Raw genomic sequence first — 19,131 nt, forward strand, 5'->3', positions numbered from 1 at the left:
TATGTGTGCAAATGAACATGTTCGCTGCTGGGAGATCACTACAAATTAAGGCTAATGCAAGAACATGCATGTGGGTGGATTCTGATCACTGGGTTATGTTTAGGGTTCTGGTGTGGGGCAGGTCGGAAGAGGGCCTTGAGAAAGGCAAGTGTGGGGATTCAATGGGGATGGTGATGGGAGTGGCTGATTGATAGTGGGTAGCTGAAAAGGTCACCAACCAATTAGGTTGGGCGGCACAGAATTGTATAGGACAGTGGTAGGAATGGGGCAGTGTGGGAAAGCGGCGGTGGCACTATCGGCCCTAGAGACGGGGAAGGGGGTGGGGGCAAACCGGAAAAGAACTAGCCACCAGGATGAGCTCGCCGAATGGAAGGCCGTCGTATAGCTGGATAGCTGGTTCGCCACGTGGAGGAGGTGCTCTGTCCCACTAGGGAACAAAGAGATGAGAAGCTGAAGTGATGCGTTGGGATAGGGCACACTTCTCTAAATCCGTGTAGTATGCTAAGGGGGAGGTGCATCATGGACTACTTGTGGAAAAGTGTTTTCAAAGTCAACTGCCTTAAGTTGATTGCCTGTGAAAATACCCTCAATTTTATAGGTGGTCGACTTAGAAGACCACTTGTGATATAAGTTGGTTACAAACTGAGAGGAACAATAATATTAAGACATCACCCTTTTTCATGTGGCTTACAAGAAGTATACTTTCTCAGGGCTGACAATACTTATCGTTTTGGACAATAACATGGTCTAAAAAAATAACTTTGACTAGTATTTTTTATTACAATATGTATAGAAATATCAATAAATATATAATTTTATTGGAGCACTTTTTAAGATAATCTATATATGTGATCACCATATTTCTAAGATAAGTACTTTAGATGTTAGATTTATAGTTAAAGTTTTTAAAGTTTGACAATAACCTTGTCCAAAACGACAAAATTATCAGCCCGAAGGGAGTATAATGGGATAAAAGACCAAGAGTCGTAAACTAAAATGAATATATTACGTGCTTAACTAAACTTAATTTGGATCACATATTTAACATCTCCCACAAAACTACAACGTTTGGACCGATCTTGGCTTTAAACCACTACCAGAGACTGTGAAGCTACCGTGTGCCTCTCTCCGTTACCGAGAGGTTTTGCCTACTCTCGGTAAGATTATGAACATACCGTGCGTTTTTAAATAAAAACTCGGGAACATTGAAAAATTACCGTGTGCCAAGCCGATACTCTCGGTAACACTGGGACCCACTGCTTCCACGTGACGGGGCAGATTATTTGGCTTGGTAGGTGACAATTTCCGTCAGAGTGAAGGACGATTTTCTGTTGGCGCCGAAGGATGGTCGGATGTGTTTTTTGTTGGCGCGAAAGGAACAGTTGATTCCCGAGAATAATCTGTATATTTGCCTTCGGTAACAGCCCAGGCCCACCTGTCAGAAATCGTGCAGCGGGCACCAAAAAATCTCGCGGGTTCTTATCCAAACCTCTCTTGTGCGGCTTACTAGGTCACAAAAAAATCCCCAATCCTCGCGTCCACCACTCATCCCCATGACTCCATCGACGCGCTCCCCCGGTTCCCCCGCCCCCGCCGCCGCACCGCACACCATCTAGGTCCCCGCCGCCGTGCTGCCCCATCCAGCCCCACATCACCGCACCATGCCCCCATCCAAGCCGAGTCCGCCACGGGCACATCCTCATCGAGGGGGCCTCACCTTCGTCCCCACCTGTGACGGCCGCCTCCATCCACTGCTCCGGGAGGAACGCTACACATGAAGTCGGAGCTCCGTCTGTTAACCCCGCCTGCTCCTCCTAGGCCAGGACGCCACTGTGGCTGAGGCAGACGACTCTACTCGGCCCTATCTACATCAACGTGCTTCGTAAACGAGAGGTCAGTAAAGCAACTCCATCTTTCCATCTGTGGCTCTGCAGCTTTCCAAAAGGAACCATGGTATGCTATTTGATATGCATTAGAAGTACAGATTTTAGTATCTAGGTAAATATTTCTCTTTGGTCAGAAGTTTCTTGGTCGAGGAGAACATATTCAGAATTTGTTGAACCTCTTGCAGCTCCGTTTGTGCTTGGTGGGACAGATTATTGTAAAGCTTTATTTGCTAGTAGTAATTTGGATATTATGATGCCACCGTGCAGTCTTTGTACAGAGAAAACGACTATAGTGTTGCAAACTCTATATATTGAATCGACCTGTTGTCCATTTATCCTTCCAAAAGAGTGTTCTGTGTTGCTAATGGTAAGGGGACCAGATTTGACCCGTCTCTGAAATTAATATCTGCAGACTATATACGATATGCTAATGGTAAGGGGACCGGGTTATAGCAGAATGGAGGGTGGAGCAGCTAGATTCTTTCCAGTCTGGTTAGAAATACTTTGTACCTTGCATTAAATTACATTTTTCTTGCTGAACTGAAATTCAATTACTTTCTTTCAGTGAACAGTTATGCATACATTTCTACTTGGTTAATTATTGGTGCTATTTGACTAGGTCGCTGTGACAGAAACCGGTAATTACTGCACGGCTTGAGATCATCTTGTACCTGGTGGCGCATGCAGATGGTGCAGCATTGCTGCATGGAGGATCTTTGGATTTTTATTTTTTTCCCTTCAGTTCTTAGTTTTCTGCACCTGCTTCTATATGTGCTGTCAAATTGCTTTCTAAAGAATACATTTCAGCACTAAGATTCACAGGTAGTTGGTTCCATGACAGAGTATCCTAACACATCCTATTCTCCCCTATCAGTTTTTATAACCAATTATGCATCTTCAACACTGTAATGAGTGGTAGACCATAAATTAAAGATCTGAGTTAAGACTGAAGATTGCTAACACCCTAATCAGAATGGAGGAGGTGTTCTGTTAATTGTTGCTTGCATCTTCTTCTATCGGTTATGTTTTTTTACAGATTGTGTGAATTGAAAATCTAATTCAGTTTTTGCTAGAGTGAATAAGACTTCATATTTTCCTTACGAGAGAGAGGATAAGATTCAGTTTGTTTCAAAATATATTAATCTCCTGGCAATGCAACACAAAATGACAATCATTTCTTCAAGTGCATAATATTCTAATGTTCTTTTTGTAGAACATTATTATTAACTATTTGTGATATCATGCATGAACTCCAGTATACGACCACCTCAATTTTTTCATCCTCTGCAACTGTGACCAGCTGCGTACTGGAGAGGCTACAGAATATCATGGAAGCAGTACATGGAGCTGATTGCACCAAGCACTCTGCCATGGTCATGATCAGGACGAGATGTAGGGCTAGCGACAGAGCATGGATGCAAATTATTGCTCTATCCCAACAATTGGTTGGATCTCCCACTTGATTGAAGGTAATTTTCTGTCATGGTTATTTTATGTCAATGGTAAGTTTGTTTGGTACGGAAGAAAAAAAATGACGATTAAGAGATTCATTATAGTGTTGATTAAATTAAGAATCACAAAGTGTTGAACTATGTATATCATACTAAGAGTATATTTGCCTATGTTGTTGTCAGGCATTCAGAAGAAGCGGTAGCAAAGATGTTTCCCTTCATTCTTTTATCTGTGCAGTGGTGTACACACACACAAACACATTAAGAGATATGCTCTCACAAAAGTTGTTTCATGCCACCTCTTTGTCATTTGGAATTTCATACTTGATTGTAATATCATTTGGCTTGTTGCTTCATAATGTGGTATGTGAAACAAACTATAATATCATTTGGCTCTCATATAACTTTTTGTATAATTTCAGGTATCATGGCAAAGGACTGGGATTGATTTGTGTTGTCAATGCACACATTTGGTTAGTCAGCCACTAAGATGTGTCTATTGCCTCCCTGGCAGAGTTTGTAAGAACTGAGGCTCATTCCGTTTCTATTGAGTCATGTGTAGCTAGCTAGTATGTAGATCCATTCATGTTGTGTTCTTGCCTCATGATGTTCTTAATAATACCAGAGAATCTACAGCTCATTATGTTCACATGATATTTTTGTATGATTCTAATTTGTTTCTCTAATGCTGGCCTATGTTCTGTCTACCAAGTTTGTGTGAAATCTGTGTGACTGTTCTTGTCTCATATTTGTGATGTACTATCATGAATATATAAGAAATCTGTAAAACCAGGTACAATGTTACCTAATGTTCATTTTTAATAAGTTACCGTGAGCTACACAAACAAACGGCAACAATTTCAGCATTCCCGTGTATCCAGTACTACACACGGTAACGATTGTAATTTTCCTGTGTTTTTTACCTCCTGGTAACACTCCGTTACGTTGCTTTGTCCCGTTTTGTACACGGTTTGTGCCGTTAAAAAGATTGTTACCGAGCGGTTGTGTTTACTCGGTAATTTTGTACATCATCCCGACTGTACATGCGGTGTCGCACGGGAAGAACCTCACGGTAAAGGTGTGAAGCTACTGAGAGCGCGTTCCCGGGAGTTTTCTCTCGGGAACTTGTGTTACCGAGAGTTTTCGAGGTGTTGCCGAGTGTTTTTGGCACACAGTAGCTTCGCAGTCTCTAGTAGTGAACGTTGGCATACCGTAGATCGGCTTAAAACACACAGCCCAACCTGCCTGCCTGGTCCAAGTTAACGTCTATTGATTTTTTTTTTCTTATTACAATAAAAACGCATGCTCATACATGCTACCATGGTATGGATCCTTTGCAATATTGCTGATGTAGTAGTAGTCAATGACACGTGGGAGGCCCATACATCAGTGATTGCTACTCCCTGTTGTACATTCCAACATCTGTGAGTGTATCCAATTTAACTTGTAGGACGGATCTAACATGGAAGAGATAGGGTCTCAGGCCTACTGGGACGACGACTATGGAAGCCCCCACGAAGCCTTCACTAATTTTTTTGCTATAAGTAGATGGGAAGAAGGCTTTAGTAATTTCATCTAGTTTCTTCAGACTCTCATATTATTTCTTCCTAGATATGTGGAATAACGATAATTCCATATACCTCATTAAATTTCTGCTACAAGTGTACGCACATGTGTAATTATTAGTACTAAGATTGCTCCATCACCGCATTAATTAGTGCTACTGCTTATTTCATATTTGCATCATTTCGAACTAAATAATTTCAAGCTTACACGGGCGGAAGGTAAAATTTTCATCTTGTTGCTTTTGTATGCTTTAGAATTCTATTTGCCTTCCTTTATATATATGACTACTTCCTCCGTTTCACAATGTAAGTCATTCTAGCATTTCCCACATTCATATCGTTGTTAATGAATCTAGATAAATATATATATTTAGATTCATTAACATCAATATGAATGTGGGAAATGTTAGAATGACTTATATTGTGAAACGGAGGGAGTAGTTTATAACTTTATATCGCAGGAAGCTGAAGTGTGGTCACCGCTAATATTCATATTTCTCATAAGAATTAAATCACCTCAACTAATCTCTATTTTGAAATCATCTCACTCGAAATATCTAGTGCTAGCTCTTACCAGTCTATGATTAATTATAGAATAGGAAAAACACCACTATCATTATTTATTTAGAAAGGTCACTGTATATGTGATTGGTGTGGAAATGAATTCAACCACAAATTAAACAAAAATAATTTCATGACAATGACGATGATTTCATTAACAGTACTGTCATGTATATTAGTTCTATTTTTCCCTCCTCTCCGAAATCAGCATAGTAATTCTCAATTAATTTTAGCATATGGATGACTAATTTAAGTAGTAGGTTGCACTTGCTCCTTTCAAATTATTTACCGTTCTAGCTTTTGCCTTAAGTCACACACTTTTATCTTTGATCATTAATTTTTAAAAATCCATATAGTTTAACAAAATCCATGTACTCGTTTAACAATACATAATTATATGAAGTTTGCTTTTGTGTGAACCTTGTAATAATTGGTTGTAACTCTTGAGCAAAGGCTAGGATGTTGCATTCCATTATCTAAAAAAACATAATTATATGAAGGTATTTTCCATGGTGAATCTTAAAAATATAAATCTTATGATGTTAAAATATATAAATTTCTATAAATTAATGATCAAAGATATAAATATTTAATTTAGGACAAAGAAGCATATAATGTTATGTAATTTAAAACGGGTGAGTATATTACAATAAACCCATTAACCCAAGTCGCCTAGTACAAACCAATTAATACGTTTACACCTCCTGTTTAGCATTTCGTTGTTGCCAATTTCCTGCAGCAAGAGCATATGATTCCATACAGATTTTCCTACTAAAAACGTCACACCATTTTAAGAAAACGTCACTAGCTGATGATGTGCAAACGAATTAAATTAAGTCAGAATATACGGATAATCCCACAAGTCAAGACATGTGATTCAGTGTCCACCCAAGTCTTCACAAATTTCCACATCAGACAGGTTCAGAAAGTGCAACAAACAATTATTTTGCCTCAACTGAACTCTGATGGACTGATGGGCAGTTGCATTGCTAACTATAACAAATGATATAGGGTGTGTTTAGTTCTTTTGGTCGTAAAGTTTTTGAAGTATACGGACACACATTTAAAGTATTACATGTAGACTAATAACAAAATAAATTACAGATTCCGCCTGTAAACACTGAGACGAATTTATTAAGCCTAATTAATCTGTCATTAGCAAATGTTTACTGCAGCATCACGTTGTCAAATCATGGCGTAATTAGGCTTAAAAGATTTGTCTCGCAATTTACATGCAAACTGTGCAATTGGTTTTTTCCCACATTTAATATCCTATGCATGTGTCCAAACATTTGATGCGACGCTTTTAGCCAAAAAATTTTGAGATCTAAACAAGGCCATATATAGATTCAGATTCTGAATGATCCCTTCTTCTTTTGCAGCCTATAAGTACCCCATGCTGCATCTCACCTCTGAAATCACTCGCAGCAACAACTGTACAAACAGCTGGCTAGCTAGCTAGCTACCATCAGTGACCAGTAGTGTGCATTGTTATTGGTAGGAAGTGTTACAGGTCGATCGTCACTGATGGCTCCGGTCTGCATCTCCGATGAGCGCGCCGTCGCGGTTTCGGCGGAGCGGTTTTGGAAGGTCTTCTCGAACCCGCCCGCCATGCCCAAGGTCTGCGCCGGTTTCTTTGACGCCGCTGAAGTCGATGGGGATGGCGGACCAGGCACCGTTGTCATTCTGAAGTTTAACCCTGGTATGCAGACCCAAAATATTGGCTCTTCTATTATTCATGCATCTGTAATAGGGACACGCAGCCTAGATAGAGACTAGGATGTATTGTTAATACCTTGAAAATGTTTTCGCTATATGATTTTGAGGGTTTAAATTATAGCGTTATTTATACATATATGGGCACACTTTCAGTTGTAATATAGTGAGGTTCACGGATTTATCATTGGTGTGTGTGTATGTGGTGGTATGTGTGCGTATGTTTTGTATTTCATATCACTGGCAAAAAAATTATATACAAGCCGTATTTTACAATGTTTTCTACTGACGGTAGAATCAATCTAGACCATTTATTTTTCTATTCCAATGAGTTATATCTATTTATACCACCATATCAACTATCGGTAGTAGGATAATTTCTCCGCTAACATTAGAACTTATAAATTAACGCTTAATATCATTTATACCGGTGATAATAACGTTAGTATAATACAATAGTAGAAACTATTGTAAATGTACTAATTATGTGATAGTAGCAAATATTACAATTATATGCAGCTGTTAAGCAAGGGTTATACAAGACACGTGTGGTGGCACGTGACAACGCTTCTCATTTTCTCAAGTCAGAGGTGCTGGAGGTGGCGCTTGGCAGGGCAGGCAAGCTCAAGACACACTTGACGGAGACGAAGCTTGAGGCCACCGGTGCCGGCTCCTGTATGGCCAAGCTCAGGGTGGAGTGCGAGCCTGAAGACGGTGGCTCGTTGTCGCCGGAGAAGCAGAAGATAATCCTCGAGGGCTACTTCGGCATGCTCAAGATGATTGAGAACTACCTTGTCGCTCACCCTGCCGAGTACGCCTAAAAAAAAGTGTTACAAACCAACATAATGCATTCATCGCGTGCATGATAATTAAATAACGTTCGTGAGCCACAACAAATCCAATTTCTTGTGGTGTTTGATTTCATGTGGGTGGTTGTGTGTGAAAGATAACTTGTGTTATTTCAGTAGTTGTCATAGTGTTGTCTGTGTGTGTGTGTGTGTGATATTTTCAGTGTTGGTGAGATCATTTTGTTTCATAACTGAATAAAGGAATACACAAGTGAATGCGGTGTGTTTGGTGGAGCATTTAACTATTTGCCACTTTTACATTTGGCATTTAATTATTTGCCACCGCTATCTCAATAACACGTGGGTCCACATGTGTATATGATATGTGAGTTCAGTGTCAAATAGTTAAATATCTCGTGTTTGGTCATTGTAGATCAGTGTAAATGTCACTAAGAAATATTTGTGCAGTCCCTTATTTTGCTACGGATGTCTCACTACCACAATGCAATAAGGCTAAATGGACAAAATTGGGTAAAATTAGGATAGTATATAGAGAAAAAATATTACATGGCCATGAGTTTTTTTCTCAATCCATTAGCACTCAGTTTTTGTTTTGATTTCCTATGTACTATTATGTTAGTTGAGCATAAGTTGACCGTTAGATTTTTAAAATGACTAAATTGACCCTATCTTATACTTGTGTGCAACCTATTCGAAGAACATAAATCTCAGTGTGATTTCTTTCTTCACAATAAAATCAAATGCAGTAGAACTATTTGATGCCAAATTTGAAAGAAAAAGAAAATAAACTTTCAACCAAATTGAAAAGAATTTGATTAAATACTTACATTTTATTTGGGTTTAAATTTTGGTGAAAATGTTGTCCGAGTTTCATCAAATTTGATTTGAGTTTTTTTTAAAAAAAAATTCAGTTCTGAATTTGTGGTAAAATAATTCTACCCTATTTAATTATTTTACAAATGAGTATTTTTTTTCACATTAATTAAGAATTGTTTTTTCCCAATAAGCTAGCATATAGGTACGAGATAGGGGTAATATAGTCAATTTGAAGAAAAATTACCAGTCAACTCACGAAATAGTACATAGTAGATCAAAATAAAAACTTAAGGACTTAATAGCAAAATTCAAGAAAGTAGAAGCAATTGAGGAACAATTGGGCACAAGGAATTTACTCCCTTTGGTAACTGCTAGTACTGCTGATGAAAAGGGAAGCTGAAGCCGACACAATTAATACACGGTTACCCCCTCCGTTCGAAGAAAAACCAATCCTAGCTACGAATCTGGACATGTGTTGAATTTTCGATTCCGATGCAACGAGAGTAGCTCAGATACTTAGCTTAGGTCATCCCCAACCCAAAAACTATCAAATAGTTTCCATACTTGCCATGTCATATAGACACTATATATAGAAACTATATATCCAATGGATGGTATCTTCAAATTAAATTATCATCCAAACACCTCTCTTCTTTCTCCTTTTATCCACCTATCCCCTTTTTTTGTTCTTGGTTCTTGTGTAAAGATTGTTTCTTGCATGCGAAATGGTTTCTTTATTAACTCTCTTGCCACATCAGATTTTTGCTTATGTGGCAATGCATTAAATGCTATGGACACTAGATGATACGGATGGTTGGGGATGGCCTTATAAGAACCAATTAATCACACATCTGATCTGTGGAAAGTATATATTGTTGTTAGAAAAGCCTCGTCCTCAAGATGATCATGGTGTGGAAAGTATTATTGGCACTTCTTTTTTCCTCATCATCTATCTGGACAAATTTTTTGTATAGATCCTTGATTATTCTGTTGTTTTTTATGAAAAATATGATGGTATAAATACACACGGTCCTCAAAAATATACTTGCACCTATCTATAGCTATTCTAATTATGAAAATAAGATTAAAATACTTCATTTATTTTTTTGAGCATTGTATTGTGAAAGGGAAATCATCTTATTTGTCTCTCGCCTACTTTTGCACTGCTGCACAATGCATAAGGTAAATTTGGACAATATATAAAGTGCAACTTCAGCGTAAATCAAATGTGACTTTTAGTTTACAGCAGCCTAGATGCATTCCTATAAGCTTATCTAATCATAATTTTCTGTTTCATATTAAAAATGATCCATAAGAAAGTATATATAGTTAGTTTATTCAACCTTAAGATATACATTTTTTTGTTTTACCTAATGAAAAAGAAAGAACATTGATGTGAACAAACTAAGAATATATACAGCATTAGATCTATAGAGAAAAAATGACTGAAAATTGATGAAAAAACAATTAACTGATAAAGGGACCCTCCCATTGGATTATGTTGATTGAAATTAATTACAATCATAAAATGCAAATGCAAATTGATCCTGGTATAGATTTTTCTACCAACATTATATAATAATTATAAATGATACAATTATATGCAGCCGTGAATGTAGGGAGCTCATACAAGACCAAATTGGTGGCATGTGACAAGGCGACACACGTGGTGAAGTCAGAGGTGCTTGAGGCTGAGAGCAAGGTAGCAAAGCTCAAGTCGCACTTGAAGGAGCGGTGATGGCTCATCCTGCGTGGTCAAGCTTAAGGTGGAGTACGAGCTCTAAGATGGCGGCTCACTACTGCCAGAGTGGGAGGAGATGATCGTTGATAGTTATTTTGGCGTGTTCCAGATCGATGGTCGAGGCGTACCTCATCGCTCATCCTGCAGAATATGCCTGAAAAAAAATGTCACGATCCTTCCATGGTGTTACTACTGCGGGTATAATTAAATGGTAATTTTATCATCCTTAAAAAAATACCGAGAGATACCACATATTATTGTGTAAATTTAATACCTTAATTTATGTGCTATGTATGGTATTTAAATGTACCGTAAAATTTCTCCTAATTAAAATAATGTCTGCCAACAAGCTCACTAGGAACATAATTCTTGTGATGCTTGAGAGTTATTATTCTGTGTTTCAAGTTGTGTAACACTTTGAGTAATTCTGATTGGGTTAGTTGTATGTGCACATGTATATATGCTCAGTGTTGGTGAGATCTCATTTTGCTTGATGAGTGAAGAATTAAAAATACACATAGGAATGTGGTATGTTTTTGTTCAATTTTGAAATATTTACTTCCTTGCTAATTTAATTAAATGAAACTCCTGTCCGTTTGTTTCAAAAAAAAAAAGATCGGAATTCATTCCAGGTGTTTCTTCTCTACTTTCTTGCCAAGCACTGTTTTATGATTGATAGATAATTAAAATGTATACACAATATTATTCTTTAAGATTATAGTTTTATAACTTCACAATTAGTAAAAATGGCATAACTGTGATGCACCCAATAATTAGAGGGGAAAATACAATATATATAAAGAAAAGAATAGAAGAGCTTTAGAATTAGTGGGTTTTGGATGCTTTGGTTGCCTGATCATTTGTAATACCCGTTCGCATTTTTTGCTTGAAGGGAGGACAAATGCGTAAGGGAGTATTACAGTTTAGGTGTGATTCAACGGATTAAGTTAGGACTTAAACCATTTTCGAGCCAATTTATTGGCACCCGCTAAGCACCAATTGTGCCCCTCTTTAGTCTAGTGGTCGCCAAGCCGCTGGAAAGTCCTTGAATTATGGTATTTCCGCAGTTCTCAAGTCTCAGCTTGTCAATATGATAATAATGGTATGGAATGATTTCAAAGTTGAATTCCTTCTATATGAATTTCAGTTTTTTAGGTAATATAAGTGAAAACTCCTAATAACTACATCGAATTAAGGATGCACACAACCATTGCTCTCACATGATCAGTTTAGATCCCCATCGTTTGGCTTATTCAAAGAATAAGCCAGACGACATATTTGCAAACGAAAAATAATTTATGAGTAAAACTTTGATATACATGTTCTTAGCGGTCTAAAAGCAAAGGCTGAAAAATAAACTTCGATGAAAAAAACTTCAAAATCAACTCCAAATTTAGCGTTAAAAATTCAAATTTTGGCTGATAAGCATAAGTATAAGCGAAAAGATGAATTTGTTAATTGCTTAAAAAGGAAAAGCAAAAAAAATATAAAAAATCGCACGACAAACAAAGTTGTTATGCACAAAAGATGACTTTATGGTCCTCGAGGAGGCATCCTATTTTTTCTTAGATAAAATTTGGTATACATCAGTATCATGAGTATCATGAGGTATTAAACCTCGTACGTAAAAAAAAATCTTTCAGTACCTCTCAATGATTGTAAAATTTCTCTTTCCGTAGAACACCCACCTACTAGAAAAACCCGACGAGCTAGCCGTGCAACGGCACTCAACAATAATTCAACCGAGGAACAACCGTGCTAGATCCATCCGAGTTGGCAAGGTAGAAATTTGCACTGAGGCGAACACCAAAGGCGATGTCGTACAGGACGTACGTACGGTCGTGACAGCCGGGTCTAGATACTAAGATCGATCCCAGAAAGACCGGAAGAATAGTTTCATTCTTTATAGATAATGGATTAAATAACCCGGCCTTTACATCCAAGTGGATGTACACAACCACTGAAGAATAGTTTCATAACATCCTGAATGTCAGCACTTCTAGATGTCTGATGTCCTAGTCAAACCACGCGGTCTCCAGTTCTCCACATTCCAACTACGAAATTCCACATCAGATAAGCTCAGCATTCAGCTTAGAAGCCAATTTCCCTTTTTTTATTTTTTAGGAAACATGATGCACCGGGTGTGAATCGTGATGCACTTCAAAATAGTTCTGGCGAATAGAGTCAGGAGTTTGTTCCTTGATACAGCAGCAATTAGATGGCTCAGCAACTTAAAAATCGATTAACCAGAACTATAGTTTGGTTTTGATGAAATACTTTACTGTACTTGACACCCCAGGAAGCAAGCACTCCATAGTGTGAGCTTCAGGAGTTCAGAGTTTCAGAAGCTGAGCTAATTGATAGCTAGTATTACTCTACTGACACTGGAAAAGCTGGAGCCGACACGATTAATACACAGTTATAGATAATCACGACATGCCTTGAATCTCAAAAACCGACTAATCACATCTAACTTTTGTGCAAAGTATGGTGTTGGAAAGTCCTTAGAGATCTTACTGCAAGAATTTCATGGACATAACCGAAATCATCTCAAAGACCCCTCCAACCTTATCTGAGAGAGTCAGACATTCTAGATCACTGGTCAAACTCTGAACTGATCGATCATCTGCATAAATAAATTGAAACACTGAATTTTCCACAGGTCAAACCATGTGATCTCCATAGCCCCAATTTCCTGATACTGAAACCCTGAATTCCACATATCAAACTAAACTACAAATCAACCGGAGAAAAGCCGGATGCGGTCCTCTTTCACCTATAAGTATCCCCATTCTGCAGCTCACCTTTGAAGCAGAAGCAAAAGCAGCTGGGCTGAGCTAGCTATAGCCATCACAGCAAGTGTCAGGTGGAAACTAGCTTAGATAGAGATGGCTCCGGCCTTTGTCTCCGACGAGCGCGCCGTCACGGTGTCGGTGGAGAGGCTGTGGAAGGTCTGCTTGGACGTGCACTCCCTGCCCAAGGTCTGCGCCGGATTCATCGACGCCGTCGAGGTCGAGGGGAATGGCGGGCCGGGCACCATCCACATCATGAAGCTTAACCCTGGTAGGTCCCGAATACATATTGGCACTTTTTTCCGCTTCTTACACTTGCATTTGTTATTTTAAGGGGTTTTTTCGAAGAGAACTTTTACGGTAAGTATATACTATTAGTATAAACAATCCAAGGGTGTAAATTGATTTTACTACCAACTTAAATCAACTGCAGTACAAAATTAGGGGGGAAGGGGGGGTAAGGGGTAAAATGGTCTTTCTCTATGCTAGATAATATCTCCCACTCAAGTTATCTAGCATGGGTTAATAGTTACCTACTTCCTCCGTTTCAGGTTACAAGATGTTTTGACTTTCGTCAAAGTCAAACTGTTTCAGGTTTGACTAAGTTTATAGACAAATATTTACATTACTAAATTAGTTTTATTAAATTAATAATTAAATATATTTTTATAATAAATTTATCTTGGGTCAAAAATATTACTATTTTTTTCTATAAACTTAGTCAAACTTAAAGCAGTTTGACTTTGACCAAAGTCAAAACATCTTATAACCTGAAATTGAGGGAGTAGCATTTATTCAACCTATCCGGTCAGTAATCCAATCCGATGCACGGACAATTAGGATTACTATCAGAGTGAAGATATAACACAAAATAACTATTGGTCATAATAGTTGTAGTTTTATAAAATTTATTATGGTTTTATAAATTTTTTAATAAAAAATAGGATGATATTACTAGTCAATAAAAACATACTTGTACCTAACCACTATTGATTACGAAGAATGAAAAAGAGTAAAATACATAGCCGGTTTTTAAACTTGTCCAGAGATGTTATCAGGATCTATGAACTTGCAAAAGACGCATTTGAGATCATAATCTTGGTTTAATGAATCACGTGAGTCCAAAGTAGTGTAGCTGATAGGGCAAAGCCCAGAACATCCACCATGGCAGTAAAATCGATCAATCAGTCGTGTGTGCCACATTAAGAGATGTGTATATGTCGATGTCAAATGACAATTGCAATTAATAACTATTACAAACCATATGCAGCCGCGGACGCAGGGAGCGTATACAAGACCAAAATAGTGGTGTGCGACAGTGCGACTCACGTGCTAAAGGCTGAGGTGTTGGAGGTCAAGAGCAAGGTGGGGAACCTCAAGTCGCACTCGACGGAGACGAAGCTCGAGGCCACCGGCGACGCCTCCTGCGTGGCCAAGCTCACGGTGGAGTACGAGCTCAAGGACGGCGCCTCGTTGTCGCCGGAGCAGGAGAAGATGATCGTCGACGGCTACTTCAGCATGCTCCAGATGATCGAGGCGTACCTCGTCGCTCACCCTGCCGAGTACGCCTAAAAATATTGTCATGACCCATCATGTGAGAAGAATTGTTCTGTGTTTAAGGTTGTGTAATAATTTCAGTATTGTGTTGTGCTTGCCTTTGGTCCTCAATACTGTCGGTGTGAGATCATTGAATAAAATACACATAAGAAAGTGTTGTGTTTGGTGGTTAATGTGTATGGGAGATTGTGGATCAGTGTAAAAGTAGATCAGAAATATAATACTATTTGTGAGTTTATTTGATTACGGAGGTTATACTACCCCTATACTAATAATAACCATATGCCAATGCATTTGGTTTGCATGCTGTGCCTCTGAAATTTTGTAACCTGTTTGGTAATAAATATGTATTGTTTGATTTCTTTTTTCAGTTTTTAGTTCTGATTTTAACCATAAATTATTATTAGAATAAGTTTATGAGATTATGAAAGTATATACTTTCAAGACAGATCTACATATATCAGTTTTACTTTTTTAAACTAATTGTTTTAAAATTTTATTAATGGTTAAGATTCAAAAGTTTCTTTAGAAGGTCAAATGACATGCCTTTAACGTACGAAAAAATTTGCCACAGGACATCTAAAATTTGTGTAATTGGCTGAGAGACATCACAAAATCGCATCATTGTTGATGGATACCACATAATTCATATAATTTGTTGTAGGACACCCGAGATAATATTTTATCATTTCTGTGAAAAAGAGGAGAGAGAAATTCAAAAAGACAAATTGCCCTTAGGCCTATCTAACTCTACTAGCGTCGCACTTTTGCCCCACCCCTAACCTAGGCAAGAACAGCGGTGGCAGCAGCGGCGTCTTCGATGATGACTAGCGAGACTGGCGACGACTTCGATGACTGTTGATGAGACCGGGGACAGTGGCAATGGCTTCAACGACAGCAGGCAAGCCCGACACCAGCTTCGACGATTGCTGGCGAGCCCGGGGGCAATGGCTTCGGCGGTGGCTAGCATGCTTGGCGATGGCGGCGGTTTTGATGATGGCTGGCAAGCCTAGCGGTGGTGGAGACGGAGGCAACGTCTTCGACGGTGGTCGGTGGCAGGTTCAACGGCGGTTGGTGAGCGGCAATGGGAAGCGGGTGATGTCACAAAGGATGAAGTCACTCGACGCCAGTGGGGATTAGATAGGGCTGAAGGCAATTTTGACTTTTTGAAATTTCTCTCTCCTCTTTTTACCAACAGTGATAAAATATTGCCTAGGGTGTTCTATAGCAAATTACACGAATTTTGTGGTATACATCAGTAGCGATACGATTTTTCGGTGTCTCCTAACCAATTACATAATTTTTTGGTGTCCAAGGATAAATTTTGCCTTAATGTATTTAAGCTCTCTAATTATGATACCAACCAGATCTCAAACCGTGGTTCTTAAAAAAAGAAGGGGGGGGGGGGGGGGGGGGCTCTCCCTCCATGAGAGAAAATTGTAACACCTGTTAAGACACAGCCTATGATAACATGCGTGGTCCCGAATAGTACACAAAGAAATGCATATATATATACATGTACAGATCGATAGACGATAATTAATCACCCCGTGCATTCAATCTTATTGGTTCATTGACATAAGCAGCAAGTAGCTGTGCTAGATCAGCTAATTAAAAATCAATTACACTCAACTCCACCCTCCTACCTCCATTTGTCATTTGTTATTTATGTTTGACGCAGTTAACTTGGTAACATACATTTTGATTATTCGTTTTATTTAAAAATTAAATTTTACGTAAATATGAAATATAAGCAATGCTTAAATACTTGTAAATTGCTATGTAAAACAATTTCAACAAAACAAATAATAATTATATAACATTTCAAAATAATATGAATGATCAAACTTATATTTGAAAGTCAATCACGTCAAAAGAAAATGGATGGAGTAGCTTGGTTGGTGAAGCAAGTAGTCCATCATGTAAACTTGAGCGTTAGCGATTGGCACAAGATCACACACCTAAATTCACAGCAAACACAATAAATCGAGAAGAACTTCTCGACCTGCAACAAGAACAACGAAGGGAAAAAACATGGGAATTTTAAAAGTTGTATACTTTTAAAAGCGTGACATAATTTGCTCAAGCAAGGACGGCGAATACCAAGGATAATGTTGTACAAGACTGACGTATAGTCGTGGCAGCTTTAATATGTACTTTGTTCGTCTCAGAATAAACTGCGTCTAGATTTATAATATCGTTATGTATGGTATTCAGTACTAAATTAATTTATTCTAGGACGGAGGGAGGGAGTAGTCCCTATCTCAAAACCCTCGTAACTATTCAATCTGAATTTCAGCACTTCTAGATCGCCTAGTCAGCTCTGGGCTGAATCCTTATCGATCGGCTATACAGAACAAACAACAAACCCCTGAACTTTCCACAGGTCAAGCCATGTGATGTGATATCCATAGTCCAACTTCATGGCCACCCACAATTCTGACGGCCACATGATCAGACAAAGTTCAGCTAGCAGCAATTCTAGAAGCCGATTTCTTGGAATGACGGCATTCTATCCAAGCTAATTTCCCGGCTGCAAAATGTTGCTGATGAAACCCTTCTCTTGCCACCTATAGTATATATATATACACCATGCTGCTACTGCTCACCGTTGAAGCAACAAGCCTTACATAGCCATCAGTGGTCAGTGGTGTGATCAGTTCGAATCTAGCTAGCTAGAAGGTATAGAGATATAAGTGATGGCCCCGGCCTTTGTCTCTGACGAGCTCGCCGTCGCGGTGTCGGCGGAGAGGCTGTGGAAGGTGTTCATGGACGCGTCCGCCATGCCCAAGGTCTGCGCTGGCTTCGTCGATGACATTGTGGTTGAGGGGAATGGCGGTCCAGGCACCATCTACACCATGAAGCTTAACCCTGGTCGGTTTCAAACAATGGCATTTTTTTTAATTACCTCCATGAAAAAAGGGCCACTTTTTCACTTCGTACACCTGTAAATTCGGAAAAGAAATTTTGGAAAGTGGGGGTGAGGAGCTTATTTACATCCTTTAGGCTAAGCTCGAGAGTGAGGGTTGAGAACCATCAGCGGTTAGTGCATGATTAATCAAGTTTTAGCTAGATAAACATTGAAATAGATTACTATGGTTTTCTAAGACAACTTTGATATAGTGTTTTTTTATAAAAACACACCGTTTAGAAGTTTAAGAAGCATACGTGAGAAAACAAGGAGGTAGAAGCATACTTGTGAAAACAAGGAAGTAGAAGTTGGGAAGGAGAGTTTAGAACACAACCTAGTATTGTTTTTTGGATCCTTCCACTAACCTAGCCTCATCTGTCGCTCGGTATCTTGAGATAAGTTGAGATTGTAACTAATTAAGAGGGTTAAAATTATAACCGTGCAAGGCGAATTGATTGGGTATATATAATAGCAAATATTACTATTATATGCAGGTGTGGGAGTCGGGAATACATACAAGACCCGAGTGGCGGTGTGTGACAATGCAGCACACGTGCTAAAGTCAGAGGTGCTGGAGGCAGAAAGCAAGGTGGGCAAGCTCGAGTCGCACTCGACGGAGACGAAGCTGGAGGGCACCGGCGATGGCTCCTGCATGGCCAAGCTCAAGGTGGAGTACGAGCTCGCCGACGGCAGCTCGCTGTCGCCGGAGCAGGAGAAGACGATGGTCGACGGCTACTTCGGCATGCTCAAGATGATGGAGGCGTACCTCGCCGCTCACCCTGCCGAATTCGCCTGAAAACTGCCTCTCAACCAACACAATCCATGGCTGATAATTAAATAATGCGAGCGGGAGAGAAATCCAATTTTCTCGTGGCGTTTGATTTTTTGAGAGCAGTTAATAATTTGTGATATTGTGTTGTATGTGCCTAGCTAGCTATGTATGCCGTACGTACGAGCATGTACTTTTACTTCGATAATGAATAAAGAGACACATCTGAACACGTGTTGTGGTTGAATTTGGAGGCTAAAATATTATTGCAACATCAATGCAACTATCGGTACATATCTTATTGGCGTCATGCCAATATGACAAAAGGCGACCAATAGCATATTAGGTAAGATTCCTCGCGCGTGCACGTTGCCACGGTGATTTTGGTGGTAAAAGAAGTATGGTATGAAATGTATATATAATGTATTTTGAAAACGTTGAGAGCCAAAACACCATGTGGATTGTTATGGATGAAATTAACATGTAGAATGTAGAGGTAAGATCCATCTGCGACCAAAATACGCAAGTTTACACGGGAGGAACTTATATATGATGTA

The 19,131-nt window shown here is 39.0% G+C and overlaps 3 protein-coding genes across 3 annotated transcripts; all 3 read left to right on the forward strand.

Annotated features, from left to right (window-relative positions):
* The first annotated feature begins 6,905 nt into the window (after positions 1 to 6,905).
* LOC127758064 (major strawberry allergen Fra a 1-B-like) lies at positions 6,906 to 8,258 on the forward strand. Its single transcript, XM_052283685.1, has 2 exons — positions 6,906 to 7,165; positions 7,699 to 8,258. The coding sequence occupies exons 1-2, from the start codon at positions 6,991 to 6,993 to the stop codon at positions 7,998 to 8,000; spliced, it is 477 nt and encodes a 158-aa protein (XP_052139645.1). The 5' UTR covers positions 6,906 to 6,990; the 3' UTR covers positions 8,001 to 8,258.
* A 5,082-nt stretch (positions 8,259 to 13,340) lies between these two features.
* LOC127758116 (major strawberry allergen Fra a 1-B-like) lies at positions 13,341 to 15,140 on the forward strand. The gene is made up of 2 exons (XM_052283743.1): positions 13,341 to 13,608; positions 14,608 to 15,140. Exons 1-2 carry the CDS (start codon positions 13,434 to 13,436, stop codon positions 14,907 to 14,909), a joined length of 477 nt encoding a protein of 158 aa, XP_052139703.1. The 5' UTR covers positions 13,341 to 13,433; the 3' UTR covers positions 14,910 to 15,140.
* Positions 15,141 to 17,441: 2,301 nt separating this feature from the next.
* Positions 17,442 to 18,827, forward strand: LOC127758117 (major allergen Mal d 1-like). The gene is made up of 2 exons (XM_052283744.1): positions 17,442 to 17,768; positions 18,300 to 18,827. The coding sequence occupies exons 1-2, from the start codon at positions 17,594 to 17,596 to the stop codon at positions 18,599 to 18,601; spliced, it is 477 nt and encodes a 158-aa protein (XP_052139704.1). The 5' UTR covers positions 17,442 to 17,593; the 3' UTR covers positions 18,602 to 18,827.
* Positions 18,828 to 19,131: the final 304 nt, after the last annotated feature.

This window comes from Oryza glaberrima, chromosome 12 (genome assembly GCF_000147395.1).
Source record: "Oryza glaberrima chromosome 12, OglaRS2, whole genome shotgun sequence".
NCBI classification, from domain to species: domain Eukaryota; kingdom Viridiplantae; phylum Streptophyta; class Magnoliopsida; order Poales; family Poaceae; genus Oryza; species Oryza glaberrima.